The following is a 27,919-nucleotide window of genomic DNA, read 5'->3' on the forward strand; positions in this document are numbered from 1 at the left end:
TTTCACTAGATAATTAAAGGGTCTTAGTGAGCATCTAAGATATGCACATTTAAATGTTTTTTCAATTTGTTTTTTGGTTGTGGCACAGCAGTTTGCACCAGTTCAGTAGAATGGCCGGTCATATATGTCCACATAACACATGGCTAGATAAAATGTAGTCTACATTAGTTAGGCTAGAAATCAACAGCAAAATAAAGCTAATACACATCAAAATGTGAGGAAGAAAGTTAGTAAAAGTCCAGCTATTGGTTGTAGAATTTAATGTACAGACGTGCGAGTAGTATCAATCTTCTCATTTAATTCTTGGCAAGAAATAGACTAAGTGTATTTTCCAAAATATTGAACTATTCCTTTATGAGATGTTAAGTTTCTCAAATGGCAGCGAATAACAATCAGAAGGAACAAACATCTAAGCCATTTACATTCTGTTATAATTATGACTCACCATCATGTGAATGTGATGTTTGTACTTTAATTGATGTTGATCTCTTAAAGAACGTGCTGATAAAGCATTATTTCAGACAGGAAGGAGAAATTCTAATGTCCAGTGTTGCAACAATCCAAACACCCACACACCTACACCTTATCGCTGTGTCACTGATATAAACAGGACAAACAGATCAATAGGCACTACTTGCACCAGTATAATGGACAATTCACCGTCACAGTCAGACACTGAGGAGGAAATGTCATTTGAACAGAGGATTTCTCGAGATTTCAAAACAGACAAGCAGTGGGGCTCTCACCATCGAACATTTGGACAAGGTACAACTAACTTTGACATCAAATCTGCAGTTTCTGAACAATGTCCTTCTTCTTTTACACCATCATTGTACTCTTTTCTCTCTCAGACTGATTCAGTGTGACTTAAATTCACTCAGTGACTTATATTTGAAATGTATGTAACACAGTGTTGAATATTATATTTAAATATGTAGTTTAAATCTCCAAACCTGATGATTTTGGCTGTATCCATGTGTCCATATTTTTTTTCTGTAACCTATCAGAAGGTCTCCATGATAATGTTCTTAATTTCATTTTTAAGCTCTAAATTATGTTCAAATATAATTAAAAGATTTTAATTCAGAGGAACATTATCTAGCTCTGTTTACAGAGGGTGGTAGGCCTGCGTTTCCTCCACAACGACTGGTCACACTGAGTCTGGGCCTGCTGAACGCAATTCTGCTGCTTTCTGCTGTTGTTATTGCGATTTACTGTAAGTATGAGAGCTCATAGGAAAATGCTGATTTCCTGTATCTGATGCACAATTTGTGTTCAGGAGAGTCTGATGCATACACTGGAAAAAGAAAGGAGGCTTGGATTATGCCAGACAAGCAGTTTGGGGAAATTTTTTTTCAGTTGTTTTTTCCAATTTAAAACTGGACACCATTCACTTACATAGCTTGGGAGATGCAGCAACATTATTTTACTGTGAAACCCCAGTAGTGATTTGCGGACTAACAAAATATACCCGACCCTCAATTGGCATGAGAGCAAGTCGATAATGACTGAATTTTCACTTTTGGATGAATTATCCCTTTAAGCATATTTTTCTTGTAGGGCTGTTTTTGTTGTGTATAACTGAATTAACATATGGATGTGCAAGACTGTATTTTCAGAAATTACTTGCTTTCTCAGTTTATTTTCTCAGGTATTATCTTGTATCAGTTAACAGAAGTGGGGGTAAGGCTTGTATTATGGTTTCCGTATCTGCGAGTGCACGAGGGTCTGCTGGGGTCCGTGTGACTTCAATCTCATCATCAGACGGTGTACGAATAGCACAGATGTATTTAATTAAGTAGACAGTGCAAACATGGTGCCCATTCAGTAAAATGGGAGTTGCTCGCCTGGGGCATAAGCCAAAAAAGTTTTTTTGAGCCAAAAAGTTTTTGTAGTCTCAAGTCATGGCTACCAAGTCACAGTCAAGTTGAGTGCTTTATCAGCGTTAGTCTGAAGTCGTCAAATTTGTGACTCGGCTCAAGTCTGACTTGAATCAAGTCATGTGACTCAAGTCCCCGACCCCAGCTTTGAATAATTTACAATATTCACCATCTCATGTGTTAACGTTTACTAATTAGGACTAGATAAAAACTACATCTAAGCCTGATGGGAATGTCATTAGGGTATTAAGCAGGTATTTGGTTATTAAAAAAAAAAAAAAGAAGGAACAACTGACAGACCAACATTAGCTCCCTAGTGCTATCCTGCATGCACAACTAAAAGAAAATATAACCTTGGTTTCACACACCAGTTTTGCCACAGTTTGTCATTGCAAGTTTTTATGCCTCAGGTGCCAACGCCCAAGATGATTACGTTCGGCTTCCTCATTCAGCTGCTTCACCCCTCATCGTAGAGATGAACTACCTCCGCAACCACAGCGATGTCATCAAGGCTAAGCTGGAGGCCCAGGCAGCACTGACGAAAGAGCGTGCCAACCATGTCCAACTAAAGCTGCAAGTGAAGCAGGAGAGGACCGTGACTGACAATCTTCAGGGACAGATTGAGACACTATACAGAGAGAAGGAAAAACTGGAGTCTAATAAAACCACCTTAGGTACAGCGGACTTCCAACCCGTCTTTGTTATTCTGTGTAGCTAACTTCAGAGGCTAGTCTGTGTAGCTAATGTTAGCAGTTGGTCTTATCTGGAAATTTCTTTTTAGATGTTGAGTTTTTGGATGATAATTTTGTTCCTTTTCTCTAATTTAAGACAAAACTATGTAGAAATTTACAGTTACCTTTTTTATACCCTGATTATGTAATCCTGCCAAGCCTGTTCATATGTGTATTGTTTAAATATTAAAAAAAAAAAAAAAAACAGCCTATAACGAGAAATGTTTCACATTTTCCAATCTCTTGTTGCAACAGAGGAAAGCTGTGGCAGATGCCGACCAGGATGGAGTCTCCTTAAATCATCCTGCTATTATTTTTCCTCTGAACATGTGCCCGACTCCAAAAAGAACTGGGCGGACAGCAGAACAGACTGTATTCGTCAAGGAGGCGACCTGCTTGTGATAAATGACTTGCAAGAGCAAGTAGGTCAAAAAACAAGTTAAAGAACGCATTTCAGTCTGTGAAAAAAGTCGCTCAAGCTTCATAAGAATTGTCCTTAAAGTATTTTTTTAGGAACTACTAATTTCTTTCGCCATCTCTACACCTGCTTTAAAGGTAATTGCTGATAAAGGTAATTTTTCATGCTTCTTCTGTTGCACAAGTATAGTATATGCTGAAAATATATTAATTAAAATTAAGTAATTTAAGTACTAATGTATGTAAAGTATGTTTTGTAGTCCAAACCAAACACTGGCTCTATTTATGGCCTTTTGCATTTTGTGCGAGTTTCAGAATGATACCAGGTTTTCTAGTTCACTGCGAGATGTGACTGAATTCTACACACTGGCCATATAAGGGTTTGTTAGTAAGATTAAAGCAGCTATAATAGATATCGGTTTTATAATAATATAACAAATAAGAATGTGACAACGATGTGACAACATGAAATGTGACAGTGTCCTCGGATGTAATTTATTAAAAGTTTTTTAAAAAAAGAAAGAAAGACTTATCTGATTCATTAGGACTGTGTGGGTTTGTTTTGATCGGGTTTAATTTATTTTTCCCTAAAAACATAAGAAAACAACCCCAGAAATCTTATCACCAATTGATTTGAATATCGCTTCCTCCTGATTGGACAATGGAAGCAAAGCACAATGTGACATCAGCTTTGTTTTCATATGAGTCCTTCATACTAGTGAGGAGATCACAGGAAAAAGACAAATGCAGAAATCTCACATCTCATGGGGAAAAACTTAATCGACAAAATGTTGTGTTAATGTCCACTGCATTGCACAGGGTAAGAAGCTAAATGAGAAAAAATATTTTAATGGCTGGACACTTGAAATGTGCAAGTAAGGTACCAACTCCTGTTTGTGCTTTCCTACAGCAACTCATGAGTGATAACTTTCCAAAGCAGCGCAGCAGTGTTGGTGCGTGGTGGCAGAACGGATTTTGGATCGGCCTCACTGATGTAGTGACGCAGGGGACGTGGATCTGGATTAACAACGTGACTGAGGTGGAAACAATGTAAGCATCAGTTCACCGACTGTAAACACTTACAGTACATTGCTATAGTTTGTGCTAGTTGACCCTTTCTAAGTCCTGCCCCTTTTGGAACTATGGTCAAATTTCTTCTCTCCAGTTTTGTGTCAAGAAAAAAAAAATCTAATTAAAAGACATGTTGTCCTTGTTTCCTGGACTTAGTGCTGGGCTCATCTATGTCAAAAAGAAAACCAAATTTTGAAGATGGTTAAAAGATGTTGCTTTTCTCTGAAGCAAAATGCTACCAAGCCTAAATATAAACCTATAAGTCCGCCATTGGTTGCTTGGTTTCAATCTGCATCGCATCATCCGCTATCTACATTTTCAAAGTCCCCAGATAACAATAACAACCTCTGAGCTGCAACCTACACATTGAAAATGACAAATTAGCACTTTTTGACACTAATGGTACAAATGAAAGCAAGCTCTTAGAAGTAACCTTTTCTTTTGCTGTGATGTAGTCATTTTACAGCCAAGCTCACCTCCCAACGTGCAAATGTTCCACTAAATTCAATGATTTTGATTTATCCAAGGTACTGGAGAGATGGACAGCCACAGAATGGGAACTGTGCCGCTATTTATTACTACTCTGATACCAGGAAGACATGGTATAATGGAAACTGCGTCGACCATCACTATAACTGGATATGTGAGATGGAGCCAAACTAGGCATGAACCCTCTCATGCAGAAATCACATTAACTGAATAATGGATATATATGATCATTTTTAAGATACTACAACCACATGTTGAAAAACTACCAACACTGTATGCAGTGCAAATATACCTGGCCTGCAGCAGACAATGCCTTTTGCAATAGCAAAACATTAGTTATTTAAAGGGACTAATCCCTGCAGAATAAAAAATCCTACCTGTAGTGTTGCTTATCCATCTAGATTGTGTTTTATAATGGAACTAGATGGCCCTTAGCTTGTGGTGCTCAAAGCGCCAAAAAAATAAATTTGAAAGACTTCAGCAGTAATGTCTCTTTCCAGAAGTCATAACCTGGTTACTCAAGATAATCCACAGATCTATGAGCAGTTATATGTACTGTTTTGTTTCTACTACACCCGCCAACCATTTCACCATGCTAGCTAGTGCAGTGGTGCTAGTGTTAAAACTAGAGGTTATATTTTTTTATTTCTCATTAGTTTTTATTTTTATTTCATTTTTAATGTTATTTTTAATTAAAATTTTTTTCGTTAGTTTGCAGAGTATGTTTGCAAGTTCCAATTCTATTATTTAAAATGTTTTGTTTTAGTTTTGTTTATATTACTTTCAGTATTAGTTGTATCTATTTTTTTTATTGCCTTAATATTGTATTTGTCAGGGTTTGTTCAAGATAGATATTACTATACAAACACAACATTAATAAGAAGATTCCCTTATAGTCATGTCAACATCCCAGTCTCAATAAATATACACTGTAAAAATGACAAGACAAAAAAGACTAGGCAACCTACTGCAATAAGTTTGTTGAGTTTTTAAGCCCAGCTCAGACTCTTGGGTTTTACCAACTACTAATCTTTTAGAAATCCAAAAATTGTATTTAATTTAATTCAATTCAATTTCATTAAACCAATTCAAAAAATCTGCTGTAACCAGGTCATGATCTCTGGAGACAGACACTGCTAATGACTTTTTCAAATGTATTTTTGTTTGGCTTTTTAAGCACAAGCCAATTGCCATTTAGGTCCATTATATTCCAGAGAAGGCAGACATCCCTACAGCTGATATCTCCAAAACTCAGCAACACACGCCAAAATAATCCAGATGGATGAAAAGCACTACAGGTAACAGGAGAAATATATAGTGTAGGGTGAAATGTCCCTTTAAGGTGCGAAAATGCCAAAAAATCCCTCAAGCAGCAAAGAAACACTGGTCAGTTCACACATCAAGAAAATGTCTGCCATGTAATGAATTTCGAAATCATGCTTGACTAAATAAAATAAAAAGTGACGCCTAAAGAAATGTCTTGTAAAGCTTCAATGTTTGAATAAATTAGACATTGTTCTGTTTAGAAAATGACATTGGTCTTCAAATTACCAGCAGTGCCTGTAAATATTTAACAAATGGACCTGATTTTCTGTTTGTAATGTTACACACATACACACACACACACACACACACTGATACAAAGGGCAATGTCCTAACAAATAATCTCTCCAGAGCCCCGTTTCAGAGAGCAGGTTCAACAAAGAGCATAATCCTGAACTCTGAGTTGATTCAGCCCGAGATGAGAAGCAGCTAATCAGAAATAGTTCAATCAATTCTGAGTATGTTAACTCTAAGTACAGTACATACATGAAAGAAAAGGCAGAGCCTCCATTTTGTGGAGTTAAAAATATGAGCCAGTGTGGACCATGACATTTATCTTAAAATAACAGGGGTGGAGAAAGAAGTCAAGAAACACTATTATATCATTTACCCAACATGAATGTCTTTAATGTGCTGGAATCTGACTCTATGTTCATGCTTGCCAACCCTCCCGATTTTCCCAGAACACCTTTTTTTCTTTTCCATCATCACAACCTGTTTCTGACTCTGTAAAGCATCTGTAAGCCTAAAAGTCTACTGTTTCCACCTGAACAACATCACATCAAACCAGACTTCCTGGAAAGAATTCCTGTTTCTTCCAGAAAGTTTTAGCATTTGTATTTTGTAAAATTTTCCATGTCAGTTTTCTTTTAAGGGCTGGACAAGAAATGAATGTATGAAAGAAAGCTGATTAATATACATTTATGCGAGAGATGTGTACAGAAGTTCATGTTGGAGAGGTGAATCGTTCTGCATTCTGTCCTAAGAGCTACAAGTAAAAGTATTTAACATAAAAATGCTGCTACAGTGAAGTTATTATTTTGTTATTTTCATTTTTTTTAAAAGTCACCAGAATGCAGGAAACAAAGTCGGTTGGAAAGTATGCATATGTTACATTTGATTTTTAAATATATCTATCAGCTGTAACCAGGTGACGGAACCTGAAGATTAAATTATGAATCAAACAGATATAACTCATATTTTACTTATACTTACTTGTAAAGTCTGACCCAGTAATAATGATTTTTCCATTATCTAGGTTCAAGCTGACTGCACATCTTTAGACAAGTATTTTATTTAAAAATTGTGTCCAAAAGCTTTCTATATGTCAACATGTGCAAATATTTCAACATGAAATGCTTCAAAACACATTTCAATCAAGAGAGACTTTGTTGTGAGTGTACAAAATGTATTTATTGACATGTGCACAACTGAGATGAGAAATGTGAAAAGTCATTGGCGGTTAGACTCCACTGTGACGTCATCATGTATTAAGGGGGTGGTGAAGCTGTGATTAGTAAAGGAAACCCCCCCCGGTGGAGTCCAGACACTGGTGTTGGCTGCTTCAGGCTCCGCAGGAGGGGAGGAGTCAGAGAGTTTGACAAGGACCTGCCAGGGAGCAGGTCAGATTCACAGAGTCAGTTATCACAGTAACTGACCCTGAGTTTTATTGACCCTGAGTTATCTCTCTCTCTTTCTCTCAAACTCAGATTTTTCACTAAACCTGATTTTTGACTGCTCTTTAAGACTGCTCACAGCCAAAATGGAGGACAGAGAAACTGCAGGAAGGACTTTGGACAGTGCATATAACAAACTGATTAGTCAAGATGACTTCGGCACAGATGAGCACCCCCTTGACTCAAACCGAGGGAAACAACAAGGTATAGCACATGAAAAGTGAATTAATGAGTTTGTACATGAACACGGATCTGATTATGTATAATCTGTTTTCTCAGACTGGTACCAGATTCTGAAATAGTGCTAAAAATAGTCTTGGAAATGTAATCTGCTTTTGTTAATGTGTTAATTTCTATGCTATTCTTAACATGTATCCCTGTTTTGCAAGTATCAAGTTTTTCAATATCATCTCTATAATATAGAGATAAGAGACAAATTAAAGGGGGAAAAAAAAACACATAAAGTGTTAGTAGAGGGCCAGACGCACCTCCACCTACTTATTTAGGGTCTTCCTTTACCTCTGACTACCATCTGTATTTTATTTTGATAATATTGAACTACACTACTACATTGTGATGCAGTTTATGGCTCTGATATTGATCTTCTGCTTCTTCTCTGTGTAGTGTCCCTGTCCATGGCGAGACCTGAATCCACTTTGAATCGTTACAAAGTGCTTGTACTATGCCTGGCTGGGCTCGCTGTCATTCAACTAGCAGTCGATATTGGCCTGGGAGTCTACTGTAAGTCACCGTTAACCCAAAAAACACTCCTAAAATTACAATATTGTGAAAATATTGTGGTGGTAGGTAGTTATTAAATTGTGTGGTGAAAGTTATGAGCAGAGGTGGGAATTAAAAATGTAGAAATGCCCTTTTACTGTATAAGAGTTTTCAGGTATCTGTACGTTACTTGACTATTTATATTTCTGACAACTTTTTACTTGTACTCTTTATTTTGACACAAATATCTGCACTTTTCTACTGTTTTAAACCTTAATGGATGGGACAATAACACAGAAAAGACAATTATATGGTGTATCCATCATTGCATATCACATACAAAGATGTGAGTTGAGTTACCAGTTCATCATTTCTGGTGCTGCATTTTTTTTTTTTTTTGCTTTTTAAGTACTTTACATGTATAAAGTTGCATATAATGGAAAGACTCAAGTAAAGTTACACTTATTTATTCTGCATTAATTTTAAGTCTAAAGTAAGATGGGCATACTAAAACAGTTATTCTGGCCCGAAATAGACATTTCAAAGGACACCACAGCTGCAGCGTTGATGTCAGAGAAGCAAGTATTTCAACTTAACATGTTTCTTTTATCTCCGATGACATATATTAGGGTCATTTCATGATTTATTACAGTGAATATATTACAGATTTCTCCTTCAAGTCCAAAGATGTGAGACTTAGTTTTGACTAATACCACAATACTTAAGTAACACTATGTCATCACCACTTACAGATAACAAACTTACTGAGGGCCACCGTACAATAATGGACATCAACAGTGAGGTGGCCAAACTGCAGGATACTTACAACATTGCAATCCAACACAGAGATGAAGCCAAGAGACAGTTGGCAAATGAGATCAGTCAGCAGCAACTTACCAAGTGGGAGCTTGAACACCAGAAGAAAAGAAGCAAAGACTACGAAAAGCGGATTGAAAAGATCCAAACGGAAATCGCAGTGTTGAAATCCCACATGCCGATGATTGGTGAGAGCTTATACGTATGTATATATATATATATATATATACTATATGTATAGTACATATATATATATACATACATATACATATATACACACTCACACACATAATTATTGTGAGCCACCCACCAAAACATCATGTCTGCATTTTCTTTGGTCACAGAGGAGGGCTGCAGACACTGTTTACCAGGATGGACTTACTTGAACTCAGTGTGTTACTTCTTCGCTTTCTCTGAGGTTATGTCACGCAGATCATGGCAGGAAGCCAGACAGTTTTGCACGAAATATGGAGCCGACTTGGCGGTGATCGACAGCAGAGAAAAACACGTAAGGTTTTATTTTAATTTAGTCAACGCATTGATATTTCTGGGCAAAAATCTGCATTTCCTTCCTTGTAATTCTCTTGTACACACTGTAAAAAAAGTTGCGTAAATTTACTGGAATCAATTAATCTTTTCTCATTAACCTAAAGCTACATTATGTAACAGTTTGCATTAAATTGTCTAGAAATGCTAGACATATGTTAAATATTATCCCAAATGTTTCCAACAGTTTTCAAATGCAGAGAAATCTGTGATTATTTAAATGGTGAATACGTCAGAGAGTGAGGAAGTAAGTTGGTGCACGTGACTTTAACTTTAATAAATTATCTCGTCCATGAACATGATTTCTGCCTGAATCGTGTCAGACAGATTTTCATCAGCTATGGTGGTTGTTTAAAAGCGAAGAAAACAACTCCAATGATCCCATGCTACCTCACAGCGTCATCAAGCTACGTCTGTTGTTAATGTTTAATGTAATAAAACAGCCCAGACAATAATGTTCTGGTTCAACTTAATATCTAAGCTTATTGAACATATTTTCTCAAGGAAACCTGAATTAATATTAAGCTTATATGATTTGAAAAGTTTGTTTTGAGTCATTACAAAATTACCTCAACATGTCTTTTCTATTTCAGTCAACTTAAATTTTTAAGACAGCAGAGACACTGACTTTACTTATCAATTAGTTTATTTGTACATTGTAATGTTTTACATGTTATTTCTAAGCAGTGAAAGAGGTTGGTGTTACATGGAACCCAACAATATAAATTAATATACATGTATGTGTATGTTTGTGTTTGTGTGTGTGTGTGTGTGTGTGTGCATTTCTGGTGTTGTCAGCTGGCAATAAGCCAATTGGTAAGTAATTATCAAGACACTTCGAGACCCATAGCCCATACTGGCCTCTGGATTGGACTGAGAGATGTGGAGGAGGAGGGGATTTGGAAGTGGCTGGATGGAAGGAGACTGACTGAAGGGTAACATTTGCATACATGTCATGTACATACTGTGAACTGGAACAGATAACTCTCTTTCTATCTTGTTATTGTAGGAAGTGCTGTGATAGCACATTCACGGTCCCTATGGACCATTTGAAATATCAATATGAATTAGTTAATTATTAATAATTTTTTTAATGTATTGTGACAAAGCAGTTACATAGCTCAACAAAGTAACCTATCCTTTGTTTCAGGTACTGGAATGATGGAGAGCCCAACAACTCTGGCAACGAGGACTGTGCAGCTACGTATCCCAGAAGCAACCCCTTTAAGGCCTGGAACGATGCTCCGTGTAATTATGAACTGAAATGGATTTGCGAAATGGCACCAAGGTCTGCAGGTTAATGTGATGTTTTTTTCTAAAATCACATTTAGTTTTTGTTTAATTATCTGAATGAATAATTAACTCCACCTTAGAGACTTTTTACACATATTTTGAGTTGTTCTTTTTATTGTCACATTATGATTTGTTGAGACTACAAAATGGCAAAGTTTAAAAATATGAAAAATACATCTGATTTATGAAATGAACCACAAAATGTGAGTTAATTATTTCACTATAATAAATAAAATATTTACCTTTCATATATACATACATATTACTACTATATAGATCTATACACTGGGTTACCAGTTTACTGGGAAAACAGCCCTCTTCACATCAAGTAAAATGAGAGTTGACTTGTTAAGTTAACCTTACAAATGTCGCTGACGTTTATCATTACATAGACTACAAAAAACAGTAACTTAAAGTGACTGTTTGGATTGTTTGAAGTGGGATTGTATGAGGTAGTCATTTATAGTCAGTGCATTAGATACAGTAGATGGCAGAAGCAGAGTAGTACCAGCATAGAAACTAAGCAATGAACTCCTATGGACAGGGTCAGCAGCAAAAGATACTTTTCCCACTTATATCTACTCCACTATCACAATCTATATTACTTTCAGTATACACTGTATTAAGAATTTCTCCACAGAACACAGGACTGCTGCTTGGATCAGTTAGTTTGTTTGTTGATGTACATCTTCAGGGTTTTAAAAGGTTAGTTCAGACTCACCACAGTCACAGATTAACACAAACAAATAACAAATTGACACAGTGGTAGACCAGCAACTAAAATGTAATGCAATGTAAATTTACCTCATACAACCACATTTCAAAGAATTTGAACAATCCCTTTAACCACTGGAGCTAGGCATTTTTGTTCTGACAACTGTTGCAAGATTTTACTGAGAACAGAATGTAAAGCAAAGAATTACCACGGACCAGGGCTTCTATAGGTAGAAACAGTTTGTGGATCAGAAGGGTCAAAGGAGAATGGCCAAAAAAGTGCAAATGAACAGTCATGCCATAATGAGGCCAATCACATCCAAATTTTGAATTTTACCTGAAAATGCACCACATGGGTCAATCTCCAATTGGACACAACAACACACTGTTAAACTATGTTGCAAGTGTACCTAATAAACTGGCAATTTAGTGTATATATACCATCCATTAACACAATCCAAAACTAATGTCCATTTGTTTATTTCCATTTGTGCCTAACCTGATGACCTTCTAGCATTTTAATGACTTCATGTTTTGAAGCCTGCACTGCAGTGTCTCTGATCTGTGACAGCTAGATAATTCAAACCACACCTTGCTTCCCAAACATGCTGGTCGGATGCTCACAGCACCGCAAAGTGCTGCCGAAGTTGCTTAAGAAGCTGCTGAGTGTCGACATGCTCAGGAAAGGAGTCCTCTGACTTTTGGGCTGAAGTGTAGCTGCTCTGAAGGTCTCCGATCTGCGCACACACAAAAGCATCACTCTGTCACACTGTGTCATGGAGACTGTGCTTTGTCTCTGCACTGTTCAGATGTTAAGAAGAATTAAATAGTAATAAATTACCTTTTCAGAGAGAATGGAGAGATTGAAGTGTGGCTCATACATGTGAGGGGCCAGCGATGCAGCAGTCTGCAGGAAGGCTTTAGACTGGATCAAAGATAAGACATTATCTTACATTACATTACATTATCAACATTAAAAATGTCAACAGTAGAACATTTCAACAAAATTTTTCTGAAAAGAACTCTGCCTGTATTTTCTAATTTAGAGTAGGGTTGCATCTGAGGAATGGGCAGCGGGATCTTTAAAATAGACAGCTAAAACCACTTTAAGTTAAGCTTAAAGTAGGGCTGTACTAAATGTCATTTTTTTTACATCTAAAGCTTCTATTGAGGTAAGCTTCAAATGGAGCTTAAATGAAGCTTAAATGCTTAAATGAATGAAGCCCTAAAAGAGCTCGAACAAAAGCTGCAATTTGAATAAAGTGACTCATCAGATTAAATGAGAATTAACTTTCTTTAAAGAACATAACTCTTCAGTTTCTTCAACATCAATGTCATTTATGTTACTATTAGATTGCTGCTAGACAGTCCCATTAATGCAGATATGTGTTAGTGTTTTCATGATTACTGCATTTTAGTAGTCATAAACTACTCCCAAAAAGTCAGCTAGCTGCAGGAGATATATTTTATCACCCAGTAACGATGATCAACATCAAAAAGGTTTTGAATATAACCAGCAAAAGGTTAACTGGGTCAGTGAAATAGCAGTGATTTGATTGGATTAAACATCCAGAAAGCTTGTCTGAGCTGAAGATTCTGTTACCTGCAGTAACAAGGCAACTGCTTTCTTGCAGGTATAAGAGGAGTCTTTCCTTCTCTAAATACCTAAAATTATGTTAAAACTACAAATGGATGATTAGTCTAAAGCAAACACAGAGTCTACTGTGGGACAACCATAGTCTCAGACAGTAGATCTCAAAATATCTTGTCTTATATCATGTTATTAATGTTAAATTAATTTATCTTCCAGATCTTGGTTGGTGTAAGTGGTGGCTTACAGCTTGTCAGATTTATGTGCAAATGTAATCTTAAGATGAATACTACACTATAGGAACATTTTCAAACAATCAATACTGTGCTGGGTGTATTTGAGTTTAAGGAGAAAAATGACACATTAGTGGTTCTTAAATAATGGACTGTCTAACATCATATTAGAGTGTCTAAAAGGATGTCAATATGACCTCACACCTCATATTTTCACAGTGGAATGAAAGCTGTATGACTAGTTGACGTGTTTTCACCTGTTCGATGCGACCTTTGCGCAGCTCCAGCACAGCCAGGTTGTTGTAGGCCTCAGCATGGTCATTATTGAAAGCCAAGGCGAGTTTAAAACACTGGTAGGCCAGCGTCAAGTCCCCTATACCCTGTAAACATAGACCACATGCACTTTGTACCAACTTCTACTTGTATGTTGTAAGCTAGTGAGTGCTAAAAGTCAATATTTAATTCATTTTAACTGTGACCCACATAAAGAGGGGGTACATATTAAATCATCAGACATTCTAGGATATTTTGTGGGAATATTAACTCACCACAGCCACGTGTCCTATGTTGTACCATACGTCAGCCTGCTCTTCGTCGTTGGCCACCAGGGCCAGGGCCCTCTCAAACGAGGACAGAGTCATGTCGTACTGTTGGGCGTAGAAGCAGCACAGGCCCAGGTTGTTGTACAGCTGGCAGTTATACACCCCCATCTGGAGGAGCCGTCTAGCAATGGGAGAAGCGTATTGAATCACAGATGGGACATAACTTCTCATTACAGTACAAACCCTGTAAAATATTACATAAATTATATGTATCTGACCTGTAGAAGCGCAGGGCAATCTCAGGCTGATCGGTGTAGAAGTGATTGCTGCCTATACAGGCTATAGCCTCAACGTGAGTGTTGTCCTGCTTCAGGACATCTTTGTAGTATTCTGTGGCTGATGAAATGTTGTTCATCTCCTATGACATTAACAGAGTATAGACAGTACATATGGTTACCTTGTATCTTCAGAGAGAACTGAGTGGATTCTATACACTCTTAGAAATAAAGTTGCTAACTAGAACCATGAACGGTTCTATGGCTTGTCCCTACAGGAAAACCCTTTTTGTTTTAGAAAAAAGATTCTTAATGGAGCCTTAATCTTACAAAGAACTCTTGACAATCCATACACAAAAAGGTTATTCTCAAGCAAATTGTACTGGGTCAAATGTCAGCCCTTAAGGAAGAACTGTTTTGAAACTCTTCTTTCAAAGAGTGTAGTAGGGACCATGGTGGCTGAATGTACTGTACCTCATGTATGCGAGCGATTCCTGTTAGAAGGGTAACCTCACCAGGAAAGTGGTCCAGGCCTTGCTTGAAAAGGTTGAGTGCTGTTATTGGTTGATCCAGACGCTGATACACCTGAGGGAGAACACTCATTAGTCATTTATTAGCCAATATTTAGCTATTTGTAATGCTATGATGTCTTTGTCCTACCTTTGCAAGGTAAAGATATGTATCCACCACCTCTTGGTGGTTGAGAGCTGATCTAAACTGTTTTTCTGCTTCTCGATATAAACCAAGCCTGCAAAGGTCAGAGGTATGAGTCATTACATAGATAATAAAAATGCAACTTCATTAAAAGATCACTGTGTAGGATTTAGTGGCATATAGGGGTGAGGTTGCAGATTGCAACAACTGAATACTGCTCGGCTCACCCTCCCCTTCCAAGCATTGTGAAACATGTGAAAGGCCTCATCTAGAGCCAGTGTTTGTCTGCTCTAGGGAACCGTAGTATCAGGTTAGTTCAACATGCTGGCTCCAGAGCCTTGGACATGTGTAATGGTGTCCTAAACCATTGTGGGGCACTGTAGGATTATGGCTGGTGACATTCACACATGCTGCAGATAGTGCTGAGAGCCGGCACCCATTTCCCATGATGCATTGCTGAGAGTTTAAGTCTTTCTTACTTTTTGATGGTTTGTAATTTTTAAGATGGTTTATTTTGTTACCATGAGTCAGGTGACAAGTACATTTCTTCACCTCAGCTGAATTTTCTAAAAGTGACTTTGGACTTGGTTCACCCATGATAAACTGTCATGTGGATTTGAAAAGTAAAGAGTTATAAATTGTTAATTTCATACTGCAAAGCAAAGCATTTAGAAGTAAGGAAACATGTAAGACTGTGGTCTTTGTCCCTAACCCAATATCCAATAAGTGAATTGCATCAATATTGGCCCCTGATACTGATGTTGGATCGGATCGGTCTCATCCCTCATCTCTAATAAAAATGGCAGTCTAAGTTAACAAAACCACAATTCTTATTTTCAGGTGATGATAAACTAATTACATCATGCTTGTGACTATTATACTCCACTCCTGCCATATTCTGTCAATAAATTTGCTTAAATCTTACACACTGGACCTTTAATGTCAGAAATGTTGAACTCAAACAATGTGGAGGTCTGTGAGTTACTTGCCTGTAGTAGCATTTCCCCAGCTGAACCTTCCACCACCAGTCTTTGAACTGGGCATGTTCAGTAGCTTGAGCAGCCAAATCTAAAGCCTGGACAAGAAATGTAAAGTTTGTGTTACATGAATAATAGTCAACAATGTCACAGTGTATTGAAAACCTATTTGCTTTATATCTAATTTATGCACTTACATTTTTCACATCATTCTCATGATGAAAGATGAACTCAAAAAGGGTCTAAAAAAAGAAATTATGGTTATTTGACATGTAAGAAAATAAAATCAACAATCTTTATTAATTTTTGTTAAGTCAGCATCTTACCCTGGATAAATTAGGTTTTTGGGAATACTTGGCCAGATTAAGTCTTGATAAGTTTATAAATGGTCCATCTGGATTGGTTAACATTGAGGCCTGGAGAAACAGTGGAAAAAATGTCATGCTTAATATTTGAGGGTTTCTTCAAAGTCAAAATAACACACAAATAAAAAACAGGTAATAAATAAACATCAATGGTCTAACAATATTAATATAAAGAAATCTGTAAAAAAAAATACTATAAACATTGATCAATTAAACACAAAACATCAAAGTGTAAATTATTTTTTAAAATCAAGTTTAAAGATGTGATTTGAAAGACGATTCACTTGGCAAATTCTCAAAATATACAAGAAAAGTGTATTGTAGTGTAATGTCTACAGTATATTGTGTTTGACCTCTCAGTCACTGCAAGCTTACATAATTTCAGACACGTTTACTCACTGTTCCCAGGCGGATGAATCTGCCAGAGGCACTAGTGACAGGACGAGCAGTGCTTGCAGTGCGGGGGGTCTTGATGGCCTGCTCCATCGTCCCAGGACGCCCTGACTGTGTGCTGGGTCTTACAAATCCTGTTATAGGACGCCCTGATTGTGTCATAGGCCTTGAATTCAGAAAAGAAAGCCATTTCTTAATCTGTTGAAAATGTCACCAATGGTAACATTTCAAGGCGTTATATGAGCAGTCTGTCAGACACAGTACCTGACAGCTGGTGTGGGACCTCCACCCTGACTTGTTCCAGGGAGCCTCAGTGATGTTCCGGGTCCTGGAAGAAAGTTAAGTCTCATCAATTCAACAAATTTAGCCATTGATTTTTTTTTTTTTTTTTTTTAAATCACATTACTTTTTATTATCTTTTTACATACACAAGTAAAAGCAAAAACAAAAAACAAACAAAAAAACATATTAGTGAAACATACAACTGCAAGGAGGGGGTTACAGTTTATGACTTGTAACAAAATTTACTGTATACTTATTAAGGTGTTATGTCTTTTTGTAAAGTACTTTGTAATAAAATTAGGAAAAGTGCTGTATCTATTAGTTTATTGCTATTTTTATGTATTACTTACTTATTATAACATATCTGCTTTTATAAATGATTTACATTATTACTAATAAAATTATGGTGTTGTTGTCTTTTCTTTCAAACCTAATCTTTTTTTTTTTTTCCAATTTTGTTTAATGCATCCTTTTTCACTCTTAGAGAACTTGTACTCTATCTTGTACTATATCTAGCCACTGTCTGTGTCTGGATGGGTCAGTTTTAAGCAATTTTCCTGTAATGACATTCCTGCTAGCTGTAAGTACAATTTTGACAACGTAATTGTTTTCTTTCAGTGCTACTTTAGTTGTATAAAATGGAGCACTTCTTAAAGATTATACATATCCCAATACCTCCTTCAATAGTGAATTCACTATATCTAAACATGTCTCTATTTTTGGAGACCTCCAGAAGAAATATGCATTATTCTCTCAGTTTATGTGAATTAGTAGCTGTCTGTAGTACATATGATGCCATTCTTCTTCGGAAATCATGGTGTTTAGTTCCTTTTCCTACTTAAGACTTACATCAAATGTGCCTGACATTGCATTAAACTTCTTAACCTTAAGGCAGAGTTGAAACTTACGTGCAACTTGAGCAATAGAGCTCTCATCCAGCATCATCTCAGCAATCCCCTCCTGGTCGACCTCAACTTCATCTATGTATACCATCTCTGTAAGAGCACGAGTTTTCAAGCTCCATGCAGCCTATGAAACACACGTTTAAATAATATAAAAAGGTCATTATTCGCATATAGAAGTAAGCATGTTACAGTCAGGATCTCTGTTACACTATCCACTGAAAAAAAATTAAAAAAGGATGACAGAGATGAACAGTCGACAGTCATTGTTACCTCTGCGATAGGCAAGGAGGAGTCCTTAAGATAGCATGCAGTGAGTTAGTGAGAGAAGACGAAAGTAGAAGACTGATGTGAATAAGTGGGGAAAACGAGAAAATGAATGGAACAGGTAGCAGGGGAAAGTGAAAATGAAATGCAATGTAATGACCAGGAATATGTTCAAGCAACAGTTGAGATAAATGTTGATTTAGAGATGTACCAGCAAATACAACACTACCAAAATTAAATCATGATTAACTACAAGGACTCGAGTAATCAGGATTATACGCCAGGCTCTACAGCTTTCCTGTGCTAACATACAAGTAGGCTTTCCTTAATGGATAATCGCTAGCATGCTAAGCTAGCCTGTACAGTACCTGGTCGTACGGACTGTCTTGTAATATTCTGGTGCAAATATCTGAACATTGTTGGAGCTTTCGCCTCCTGAAGTAGCTCCATGCCAGAAACAAAGGATCCATCGTTACCTCCATTGCTTTGGTGGAAAAAAACAAGAGCAAAAGTCGGCTACCGAGCTGTTTAGCAAAACTGGGATGATGGCGAGTCAGAAGCTTCCTCTGTCGCTCGGCAACGGCGGAGGAGGGCGGTACTTCATGATGTAACTTCCTCTAATCACAAAAATAAATCGCATTTAAGAACATTTAAATACATATTATTTTACATTTTATGTGATTTATTTTTTTATTTTACTTTTACGTTTTCTTTACTTTATTTTACTTGTTGGTTGTTTTTTTCCCACTTGGTAACAAGAGTACCGAGAGTACCGAGAGTACCTGGCTGCAGACCTCCGACCTTGTCCTTTATTATGGGACACATGCATTTCTCTTGATGATAACTGAAGAAACTAAAAATCTTTAAAGATAAGTGACAAGAAACAAAAAGTATGTTAAAATTGATACGTAAATCGAATAAATGAAAATAATAAATTTAAACTAACTGATCAATTAAGCAAACAAAGTGTGAAAGACATTAGCATGTGGAACATAGCATAACAGACTCAATGTAATTTCCATATTCAACAATGGATAATTCAAAAAAGGACATTAGAAAACTTGACTTAAATCAGTAAGGTTGAAATTTGCAAATCAGCCTTCAAATTGTGTTATGCAGTTTATCTTTTTTTCTTTTTCTTTTTCTTTCTTTTTTTTTTGCAAAACTAATAACATCAGTAACATATAAACTTTTTTGAGGACCTAAAAGAGGAAACAAAGTGTCCTGGAATTAAATTATGACCAAAAATAAATAAAAATAAAAATTTCAGCTGCAAAAGCAAGACAATACATGGGAGAAAGTCTGATTTTCTATTGGTTTATTTTATTTTATGTACACTGAATTTGCAAAAAACCCAGTTGTAATTCCGTTTGAAAAATTATTAATTTATTTTCATATAAGCCTTTCTTGTATCATTTAAGGCAATACAATTATCAAAACACCAACATCAACAACATCAAAACAAAACAAAGACAGGACAGAAAAACAGACAAACTATATACATAGTGGTGCCGTGTAACAATCAATAATGATATTAAATAAAAATATTTAAAGCTTACGAAATTTCGATTGTTTTCACTGTTTTACTGTTTATAATGTCCATTTTCTGTTTTGAAGTGTGAAGTGCAATGAACTCCAATTAACATTTGTGAATATGATTTCTTTTCTTTCATAGAAACTAAAAATATTGAAGCTAAACGTTTTTTTTTCAATCAATTTCATTTGTAATAAAAAAAATAGAATATTTCTTTTTTTTTTTCTAAATAAACAGCTGAAATATTAGCCTAGCATAACTTTTTAGCCGTGATAGAGGCGTCTCCTGCTTCTTTCACCCCCGAGGATGAGTCAAAGAATCTGATTGGACGTCGGGCTGGTCCGTCATTTTTGTGGGCGGGGCTTGCGAAATAACAGTGCAGCTCCATCTTTGTAGGATTTGACAGGAGCTTTGACCTGTGTCGAAGAAGAAGAGAACCGCAAGCCCGGGGCTGACGAGGTACGAGCGGATTCTCACAATGAAAACGGCAGTTTAGAAACCTGTTCTCTTCAAGTAGACACAGAGGGCTTTCATTTTAGCAAACAACGAGACTCTAAATCCACATGACCCTCAAAAATGCCTAATTTCAACGCTCCCCCTGGACTGGTGGAAATCCAACGGAACTAATGGGACACACGGGCTTAAAATAAATCCGTTTTGGTGAATGACACTGTATCAGAAAACCTACGTGACAGCGACAGAGAGACACACACGGAAGTGCGGACATGGCTGACAGAACTGCTCCCAACTGCCACCTGAGACTGGAGTGGGTGTACGGATACCGGGGACATCAGTGCCGCAACAACCTGTACTACACCGCCGCCAAGGAGATAGTCTATTTCGTCGCCGGTGTGGGAGTTGTGTACAACACCCGGGAGCACAAGCAGAAATTTTACCTGGGCCACAACGATGACATAATAAGGTATACTGTAATAATAACGATGCACAGACACGTCTAACAGTTTGTTTCAGCACCCAGGACAGCACCAGCACCCATAACACAACATGAATTGACACTGTAGTGTTGTCATTGCAGGTGCTGGTGTCACCTTGTGTAATGTAATATGATATTTTTAAGGTCCATAGGGAGCAAAAGGCGGCACGCACCTACTTAGCAGCCTCGCCAGAGTTTGTGGCAGCTCCTAACCAGCCTTCCAGATTGAAGGGTGGTCTCTCTCTGTCTCACACCACTAAAGATTACACTACTGCCACTCCTCTCGTCACCTCTTGCTGTTGCAGGGCTGCTGGGTTTTTACACTAGAGTTAAATCATCAAAAAATATTCAATTTATAACAATATTACGTCGAAAAAAGTAGGTTTATAATTATTTTTATTTATTTTGCACATTGTTGGTTTACGTATCCATCATTTTCCCGATTAATCCATTAGTTGTTTGCTCTATAAAAAGTCAGAAAATAATGGAAAATGTTGATCAAATGTGTCCCAGAGCTCAAGATGACGTCCTTAAATGTGTTGTTCTGCTCACCACCAAGAAGTATTTTAGTTTACTGTCACACAGGAGTAAAGAAACCAGGAAGTATTCAAATTTAAGTGGCTGGAGTCAGAGAATTTTGCCTTTTTTTCTGGAAAAAAATACTCAAACTGATTAATCAATTGCCAATAGAGCTGGTGATTGATTTATTAGTTGACAAGTAATGGATTAATCATTGCAGCTCCACAGAAAAGCAGCAAATACACTTTCACATAAAATATTTTGCATTGTTTTGCTCACTAAATCACTTATTAAAATAGCTGGCTAGTCCATGACATTCTGCTGGGGGGTTTCAGATTCATTCATTTAAACAAGCATGATATTAACTTTTTTTCCAAAAGGCATCATTGATCAACTAATGATATTTTTAATTTTTATATCTAAAGTAGGTCATAGATTACATTAGGGCTGGGCAAAAATGGACAAAAGCAAATTTCACAACATTTCTGAGCAAATACCTCTTTCAACATTGTAGATGACAATTGGTGCCTTCACAAAGCATAAAGAGAAAGACATTTTTGATACACTGCCATATACGATATCTTGTCTCATATCACAATATTGGTGTACTGCCTATACTATGTTCTAATGTAACAATCTATAGCTCTTAATGAATCTTACTGAATATGTAGGCCTACATAAATCTTCCTCCTGCCAGTCAAGTACCCTCACGTCACCCAATAAATGACGGAAACCGCTCTCTCTACGGGCATATTCTGTGTTGACATGGTGTAAATATTTTTAATACATACATGTCTAATATCTTTTTAATACCCTTCTTTTGTCCTGTTCTTTCCCATAACTAAGTATAAGTGCAAGAAAATAGGCTATGTCAAATTATTCCAAGGGACGTACATACATGAGGGGGTCCTTGGATTATTGAGAACCACTGATCTAAGCTATTTATCAATTCTTTTTTTCATTGGTGTAGTTCTCAGAGTGCTCGCTCTCCCAGCTTCATCACTATCTGGCAGGAGAAACGTTTCAACATATTTTAAAAGCAGCCTGCCTGCATGTCTTGTCTTTCCAGCACTTGGGGAGAAACAATGCTAATGTGCAATTCTGAAAAATGCACTTGAATGCAGCCGTCCTTGGAGGGATCTTTGGATTGGAAAGCTTTCTGTGGGCTGTGGCAACTCGTCAAACCTTGAATCAGCTGCTCTTTGATAAAACATAGCAGCAAAGTAATAACCAGTGTTACATCATCACACATGTAATGATCCTCCTCCTGCCATTCTAACTGTTTCTCAGCGTGCCACACAACAACGACCTGTGTCCAACGCTCCAGCGCTCGTGTTGACATGTGTGTGTGGGTTGGCCTGGAGATGACTAGCATTATATACCGTGTCGGTAGTCAGCTGGGCTCCTGCTCCATTATTAATGGGACAGTAGAGATCCTAACCCTCAGCTGCCCTGTGGCTGAAGAGCCTGAGTTCAAACACTTAGCTGGAGGAGTCACTGACTGAACCACAGTGTGATGTCTGATTCTAACTTGCAGCAAACATTTGCAAAAGTCATGCATTGGTAAATCATCAAATTGGTTATCTGTGCTCATTATTGAAGCAAATTTGTACGTGTTCAGTAAAATCAGGCTCTACATGGTGTCACTTGGTGCTTTTTCTGCTTTAAAATAGATCTAAAGATTTGGTGATATGAATATATTTACAGTACAAGCTATCAGAGCTGCAACAATCAGTTGATTGATTAGTTGTCAACTTTTAAATAATTGGCAACTATTTTGATTAGAGCTGCAACTAACAATTATTTTCGTTGTCAAATAACCTGTCAATTATTTTCTCGATTGATCAGTTAGTTGTTTGGTCCATAAAATGTTAGAAAGTGGTGAGAAATATAGATCACTGGGCGTCCCTGTAGCTCGGTTGGTAGAGCTTGCACACCATGTATTGAGGCTAACAGTCCTCTGCAGTGGCTGTCAATTCGATTCCCGCCTGCGGCCCATTTGCTGCATGTCATCCCCTCTCTTTCTGCCCCCCTTCCTGTCATATCTTCAGCTGTCCTATCAAAATAAAGGCAAAAAGCCCAAAAAACAATCTTAAAAAAAAAAAAATGTAGATCACTGTTTCCCAAAGCCAAAGGTGATGTCCTCAAACATCTTGTTTCACCTACAAACTAAACATATTTAATTTACTGTCATAAATTAGTGAAGAAACCAGAAAATATTGCCATTTCCGAAGCTGAAGAATCAGAGAATTTCTTAAACTTTTTTGAATTCCTAATTGATTAATCATCAATCATAATTTTGCTAATCGATTAACTGGTTTAAGTAATTTTTTCAAATGTGAATATTTTCTGGTTTCTTTAATCCTCTGACAATACATTGAATATCTTTAGGTTGTGGACAAAACAGGACATTACAAGTCATCACCTTGGGCTTTGGGAAATGATGATCAACATTTTTCACCATTTTCTAACTAAGGATGCACCCAATCTGAATACTTTATTTGGGAAAGCACAAATAACGTGATGGAAACAGGAATTTCTTCTATCTGAAGGTGGTCATTATTACTAAAAAAAAAAAAAGTCAGCTTCAGGATTATGTCTGTTTAGTTTAAGAGATTTTATCTACCTTAATCAAACGTTTTGCACAAAGATTAAATTTATGTACTGTAAATTATTACTATAGAGTTTCTATTTCCCATGCAAATAAGAATTTTAACATTTGTATGTATATATTTTTTCTTTCAGTTTTTCATTTTTAAATATCCCTGAGATAAAGGGTAGAGTAGGAGGCTGAAATATATTTCATAATTAATATATGCCAATACTCAATCAATCTGATGCTTTGTAGTAGAGATGGGACCAGTGCAGTCAAATACTGTTGGGACCTGATATTGACATAAGGCATTCATTGGGTATCAGATTTGTATTAGCAAAATGTATGCTAATCTAAATTCCATGACATCATGAATTTTCTATTTGCATGCTATGCAGCGTGAATTGAGTATTTGGTTCTAAATGGTACTCTACACCTCTACTTTGTGTTTGCAAGCAATTCAATCCACTGTGAAAATACAGACAGCTGTTCTGAAGAAATGTAACAGCCACCTCACTCATGGTGTGTCAATAAACCAACACAAAAATGACATTACCGACATAAACCACCATATTCTGAACAAACACATCACAGAAGCATGACAAGCACATTACAAACACAAACAGAAAGTAACATTTACATTTTGCAACATAAAATAGCAAACTTAAACTCTCAGCAATGCATTTTGGGGTAATTATGCAAATGAGGGCCATCTCTCAGTCTAGCAGCTGCACATGTGAATGTCAAAAGCCAGAATACTACAGAGCCCCTGACAATAGTTGAAGGACACCATTACACAAGTTACATTACAAAAACTACACAAGCTCTCTGGACTGATGTTAAGTTTCAGTTTTGCTACTTCCTCTACTACTGCTAGGTTTAATGATAATAATAATAATAGATAATGACATGTTATAGACCATCCAACTAATCGTTTAATCTAGAAAATGATGAACAGATTAATTGCTAAGGAAAGTAATCTTTAGTTGCAGCCCTACAAGCTGTTCAGATTGCTTGAGCTGTCTGTTATTGTTGACACAGCCCAGGTAATAGTCATTTTAAACCCAGATCTCAGAGGAGTGCTTGTGAAGCTCTCATAAACACTTCCATTCTTTGACTTCGACTGCTATGGCACAACCAGGAGCAATCCTCAGCAGATTCAGTGCTGAATAACTGTTGGGCTGCTCTCACGTTGCACTAACTCATGTGGAATAGATGTAGCCCCCTCAAATCCCTTTCTCTTTCCATTGCCCTCTCTGTTGCTCTTATTTTGCTTTTCTGTTTTGGTTGCTTGCTGCTATATTTTGTTTGTGAGCTACATACAGTATGAGTTGATGTTTTACTTCATGAATTAATTGCTCACCCTGTTTCTTCCTCCTGGTTTCCACTTGCCCTGCAGCTGCTTTTAACTGGTCTCCCAGTCTGACGTGGATGTGGATGAGCTAATAGGCAGGTTTGCACATGAATGAAAGACTGAGCTGTCCATGAGAGCAGACAAGGATGCCTCACGTTGCCTTCTGAGGAATATAAATTCACAGGTTATTGGGCAATAATATAACAGGATGTTGATATGCTGCAGTTAAAACATGATTACCCTTGAGCCATGTTAGTAAAATTAGTAGACAATTGTATAAACTGTTACTTGCTATTCTTCTCCTCACATTTTTCAGTACTTGTTCCACACTGTTGCAGCTCAGACATTTATTCCAGTCTACAGAACCTCAGGCTACTGCTAAAAACCTGCAGGAGTTTGTCTGTACCACAAAGCTTAATCTCTCTTTTTTTTGCAGTGATGCTGACATGCAGGATACATACACACCGAACTGAACAATGCACATGAGTACATTCAAAACACAGACATGCACAATAAAAATAGGCCAAATTACTAAAAGCGCGTGTGATCCTGGTGGGTTCCCAGGACTGTTGCAAAACAGCACACTCAGTCCAGTCCAGGTTAAGAAAGAGGGCAATGAACATATTGTGTCATGATTTGGTGAGGTAAGGGGATAATATGCCACATTTTTGATTTAAAGTTTCCAACATTGTTCAAACGCAGAGAAATCCACAATATGGAGTGAGGAAGGAAGTCAGCGAATGTGACTAAATGTAACGTGAATAAAACTTTAATACATTACCTCATCCGTGAAAATCTGCAATGGTGGTTTAACAATGAAGACAACTACTCCCATGGTCCCACTAGGTCGGTGTCTTTACAAGAATCTGGCTATACAATACGCATCACAATGTAGGGATTACGATTCAGTATATTGCAATATTGTGAGCAAGGTGATTAAGTCTGGATGTAGTTTTCAGCGAGTATCACATCACATCTTACTGGGAGCCTCCTTGCTGGTTGGAGATGTGAAACCGTGGTAACCTGTGCCAAAGATGAACCGATTTCAAAAATATATTAATATAGTAAAGTGAACTTACACCAGACATTACACCAGAACTGCCTTGGTCACTGTCTGCCTTTGTTTGTTATATTGCTGTAGTCATCATCACTGCTGCATTCCAATGTGGGTTTTTTGCTGGTGAAAAAGTATGCATCACGGGTACTAGTTGTTTCATACTAAGATTTCAGACATGCAAAAAAATCTCACATACTATTTTAGCAAACTAAAGAGCAGGTTAGTATGGGACTTCAGCTGCAGCCCTTGCCTGGAATTGGAATTGCTCTGTTTTAATAATATCGTGCTGTTTTACAGTTTTATTAAAGCAGAGTTCTTGTAGCAGTATTAAACTGATGCATTTGAAACATTAAGCCTCTCCCTTTTTATTAAATTTAATTTTGTAGAAAAATGTGTTTTTAGTAGCATTATATGTCAATAAGAATGTCACCTTCTGTACCATAAGGTAATATGCTCATGCGTCAACACCTAAAAATGTCAAAAAATTGCCAACCCTAGCTTTATTTGTTGCTACTTCCCAAGAGGGATTAAGAAAGATCTTCTTTCTTCTTCTTCTTGAAAACCTTGGCTTTATTATGTTCCTTGTTATAATAGAGCATGAGGGTTAATGAGAGGGTTTTATGGACACAGGACTAAATGGCTGTCTCATATTACAATATCTTGTTCACTTTATGATGGATCACAGCCAGAGTTATGGATTATAGATGCCAGACAGAGGCTGGTCTTGTTTCAGTGAGCTTGGAGAGATGCAGAGAGAATAATGCTGCTGAAGAATTTTCCTTAAACTCCTGATTCTTCTTGTTAGAATTAGCTGGAAGGCTCGTGCAATAAATGTGGTGGGTTGGCAGAGAAGAGACTTGCACTTGCACTCTGTGAACTGTATGAGCTAATGTGAACTAACTCTGCATATTAATGTGCAAGCTAAAGTCAAAAGTACAGAACTGACAACCATGTTCTGTAAAGTTGTTAGAGTGTGTTATACACACAATATACACTCAACAAAAATAGAAACACAAAAGTTTTGTTTTTGGTTCCATTTTTCATGAGATGAAATAAAAGACCTCTTCCATGCACTCAAAAGTTTTATTTTTCTCAACTATTGCCCACAAATTTGTAAAAATCCATGTTAGTGAGGACATCTTCTTTGCCAAGATAATCCAGCCACCTGACAGATGTGGCATATAGATGCTGATTACACAGCGTTTGTTGTACAGGTGTGTTACAATAAAAGGTCACTCTAAAATGTGCAGTTTGATCTTGAAAAGGACATTTATTAGACACTAAACTATGGCTATTTCACACAGTGCTACAGGTACCTCTTTTATCACAGGAGTACAAAGTCATGACCTGACCTACCTCCTAAACCTGCCTCTGAACACCCTGCGTTTGTTGCCTTCATTGGTTGGGTTGGTTGAGGAGTGACTGGTTAGGATTAGGGTAATATCAGGTAAGCTAATCAAAGGTAGAGTAGAGCAGGTCATGGCTTTGCCCTTCTGGTAATAAAAAATGGTATCTGCAGCCTTGTGTGAAATAGCTAGATCAAACTGCACATTTTACTGTCCTTTTACTGTGACCAGTCCAAGACACAGCTGTGCAATAATCATGTTGTTTAATCATCATCTCTATATGCAACACCTGTCAGGTGGATGGATTATCTTGGAAAAGGAGAAGTGCTCACTAACACAGATTTTTTTGGACATTTTTGACCAAAATTTTAGATTATATTTTTGTTGAGCATGCAATATAGTAAATCTGTATTTCTAACAATATT

At 37.1% G+C, this 27,919-nt stretch overlaps 4 protein-coding genes across 6 annotated transcripts in view; 3 read left to right on the forward strand and 1 right to left on the reverse strand.

The window, feature by feature from the left end:
• The first annotated feature begins 608 nt into the window (after positions 1-608).
• Positions 609-4,954, forward strand: LOC146310671 (uncharacterized). Its single transcript, XM_084741878.1, has 6 exons — positions 609-765; positions 1,103-1,216; positions 2,291-2,554; positions 2,867-3,033; positions 3,939-4,078; positions 4,627-4,954. Exons 1-6 carry the CDS (start codon positions 648-650, stop codon positions 4,760-4,762), a joined length of 939 nt encoding a protein of 312 aa, XP_084598004.1. The 5' UTR covers positions 609-647; the 3' UTR covers positions 4,763-4,954.
• A 2,604-nt stretch (positions 4,955-7,558) lies between these two features.
• LOC146310672 (uncharacterized) lies at positions 7,559-11,156 on the forward strand. The gene is made up of 6 exons (XM_084741877.1): positions 7,559-7,791; positions 8,212-8,328; positions 9,060-9,311; positions 9,468-9,631; positions 10,468-10,604; positions 10,820-11,156. Exons 1-6 carry the CDS (start codon positions 7,674-7,676, stop codon positions 10,968-10,970), a joined length of 939 nt encoding a protein of 312 aa, XP_084598003.1. The 5' UTR covers positions 7,559-7,673; the 3' UTR covers positions 10,971-11,156.
• An 890-nt stretch (positions 11,157-12,046) lies between these two features.
• ttc8 (tetratricopeptide repeat domain 8) lies at positions 12,047-18,722 on the reverse strand. 2 transcript variants are annotated; one of them, XM_084741879.1, is made up of 15 exons: positions 18,526-18,722; positions 18,164-18,187; positions 17,897-18,017; positions 16,971-17,034; positions 16,713-16,872; positions 16,275-16,364; positions 16,146-16,190; positions 15,961-16,046; positions 14,978-15,065; positions 14,792-14,902; positions 14,321-14,460; positions 14,049-14,223; positions 13,758-13,880; positions 12,518-12,601; positions 12,047-12,413 (listed from the first exon to the last, which is right to left on the reverse strand). In XM_084741879.1, exons 1-15 carry the CDS (start codon positions 18,637-18,639, stop codon positions 12,297-12,299), a joined length of 1,542 nt encoding a protein of 513 aa, XP_084598005.1. In that variant the 5' UTR covers positions 18,640-18,722; the 3' UTR covers positions 12,047-12,296. The 2 variants fall into 2 exon arrangements, with proteins under 2 accessions (XP_084598005.1, XP_084598006.1); XM_084741880.1 differs by lacking the exon at positions 18,164-18,187.
• Positions 18,723-20,064: 1,342 nt separating this feature from the next.
• Positions 20,065-27,919, forward strand: part of eml5 (EMAP like 5) — a 51,473-nt gene continuing 43,618 nt past the window's right edge. For both annotated transcript variants that reach the window (XM_084742089.1, XM_084742090.1), the window contains exon 1: positions 20,065-20,613. In XM_084742089.1, the coding sequence (XP_084598215.1) occupies positions 20,417-20,613 (197 nt within the window). In that variant the 5' untranslated portion in view covers positions 20,065-20,416. The remainder of the gene's footprint in view (positions 20,614-27,919) is intronic.

This window comes from Lutjanus erythropterus, chromosome 18 (assembly GCF_056507025.1).
Source record: "Lutjanus erythropterus isolate fLutEry1 chromosome 18, fLutEry1.hap2, whole genome shotgun sequence".
NCBI lineage: Eukaryota > Metazoa > Chordata > Actinopteri > Lutjaniformes > Lutjanidae > Lutjanus > Lutjanus erythropterus.

Coding starts and splice junctions, on each gene's coding strand:
- LOC146310671 (XM_084741878.1), top strand. CDS start 648: ATGGACAATTCACCGTCACAGTCAGACACTGAGGAGGAAATGTCATTT. Junction 766..1,102: donor CCATCGAACATTTGGACAAG/GTACAACTAACT, acceptor AACATTATCTAG/CTCTGTTTACAGAGGGTGGT. Junction 1,217..2,290: donor TGTTGTTATTGCGATTTACT/GTAAGTATGAGA, acceptor TTTATGCCTCAG/GTGCCAACGCCCAAGATGAT.
- LOC146310672 (XM_084741877.1), top strand. CDS start 7,674: ATGGAGGACAGAGAAACTGCAGGAAGGACTTTGGACAGTGCATATAAC. Junction 7,792..8,211: donor AAACCGAGGGAAACAACAAG/GTATAGCACATG, acceptor TTCTCTGTGTAG/TGTCCCTGTCCATGGCGAGA. Junction 10,605..10,819: donor GGAAGGAGACTGACTGAAGG/GTAACATTTGCA, acceptor CCTTTGTTTCAG/GTACTGGAATGATGGAGAGC.
- ttc8 (XM_084741879.1), bottom strand. CDS start 18,639: ATGGAGGTAACGATGGATCCTTTGTTTCTGGCATGGAGCTACTTCAGG. Junction 16,873..16,970: donor GGTCCCACACCAGCTGTCAG/GTACTGTGTCTG, acceptor TCTGAATTCAAG/GCCTATGACACAATCAGGGC. Junction 16,047..16,145: donor ATGAGAATGATGTGAAAAAT/GTAAGTGCATAA, acceptor TTTCTTGTCCAG/GCTTTAGATTTGGCTGCTCA.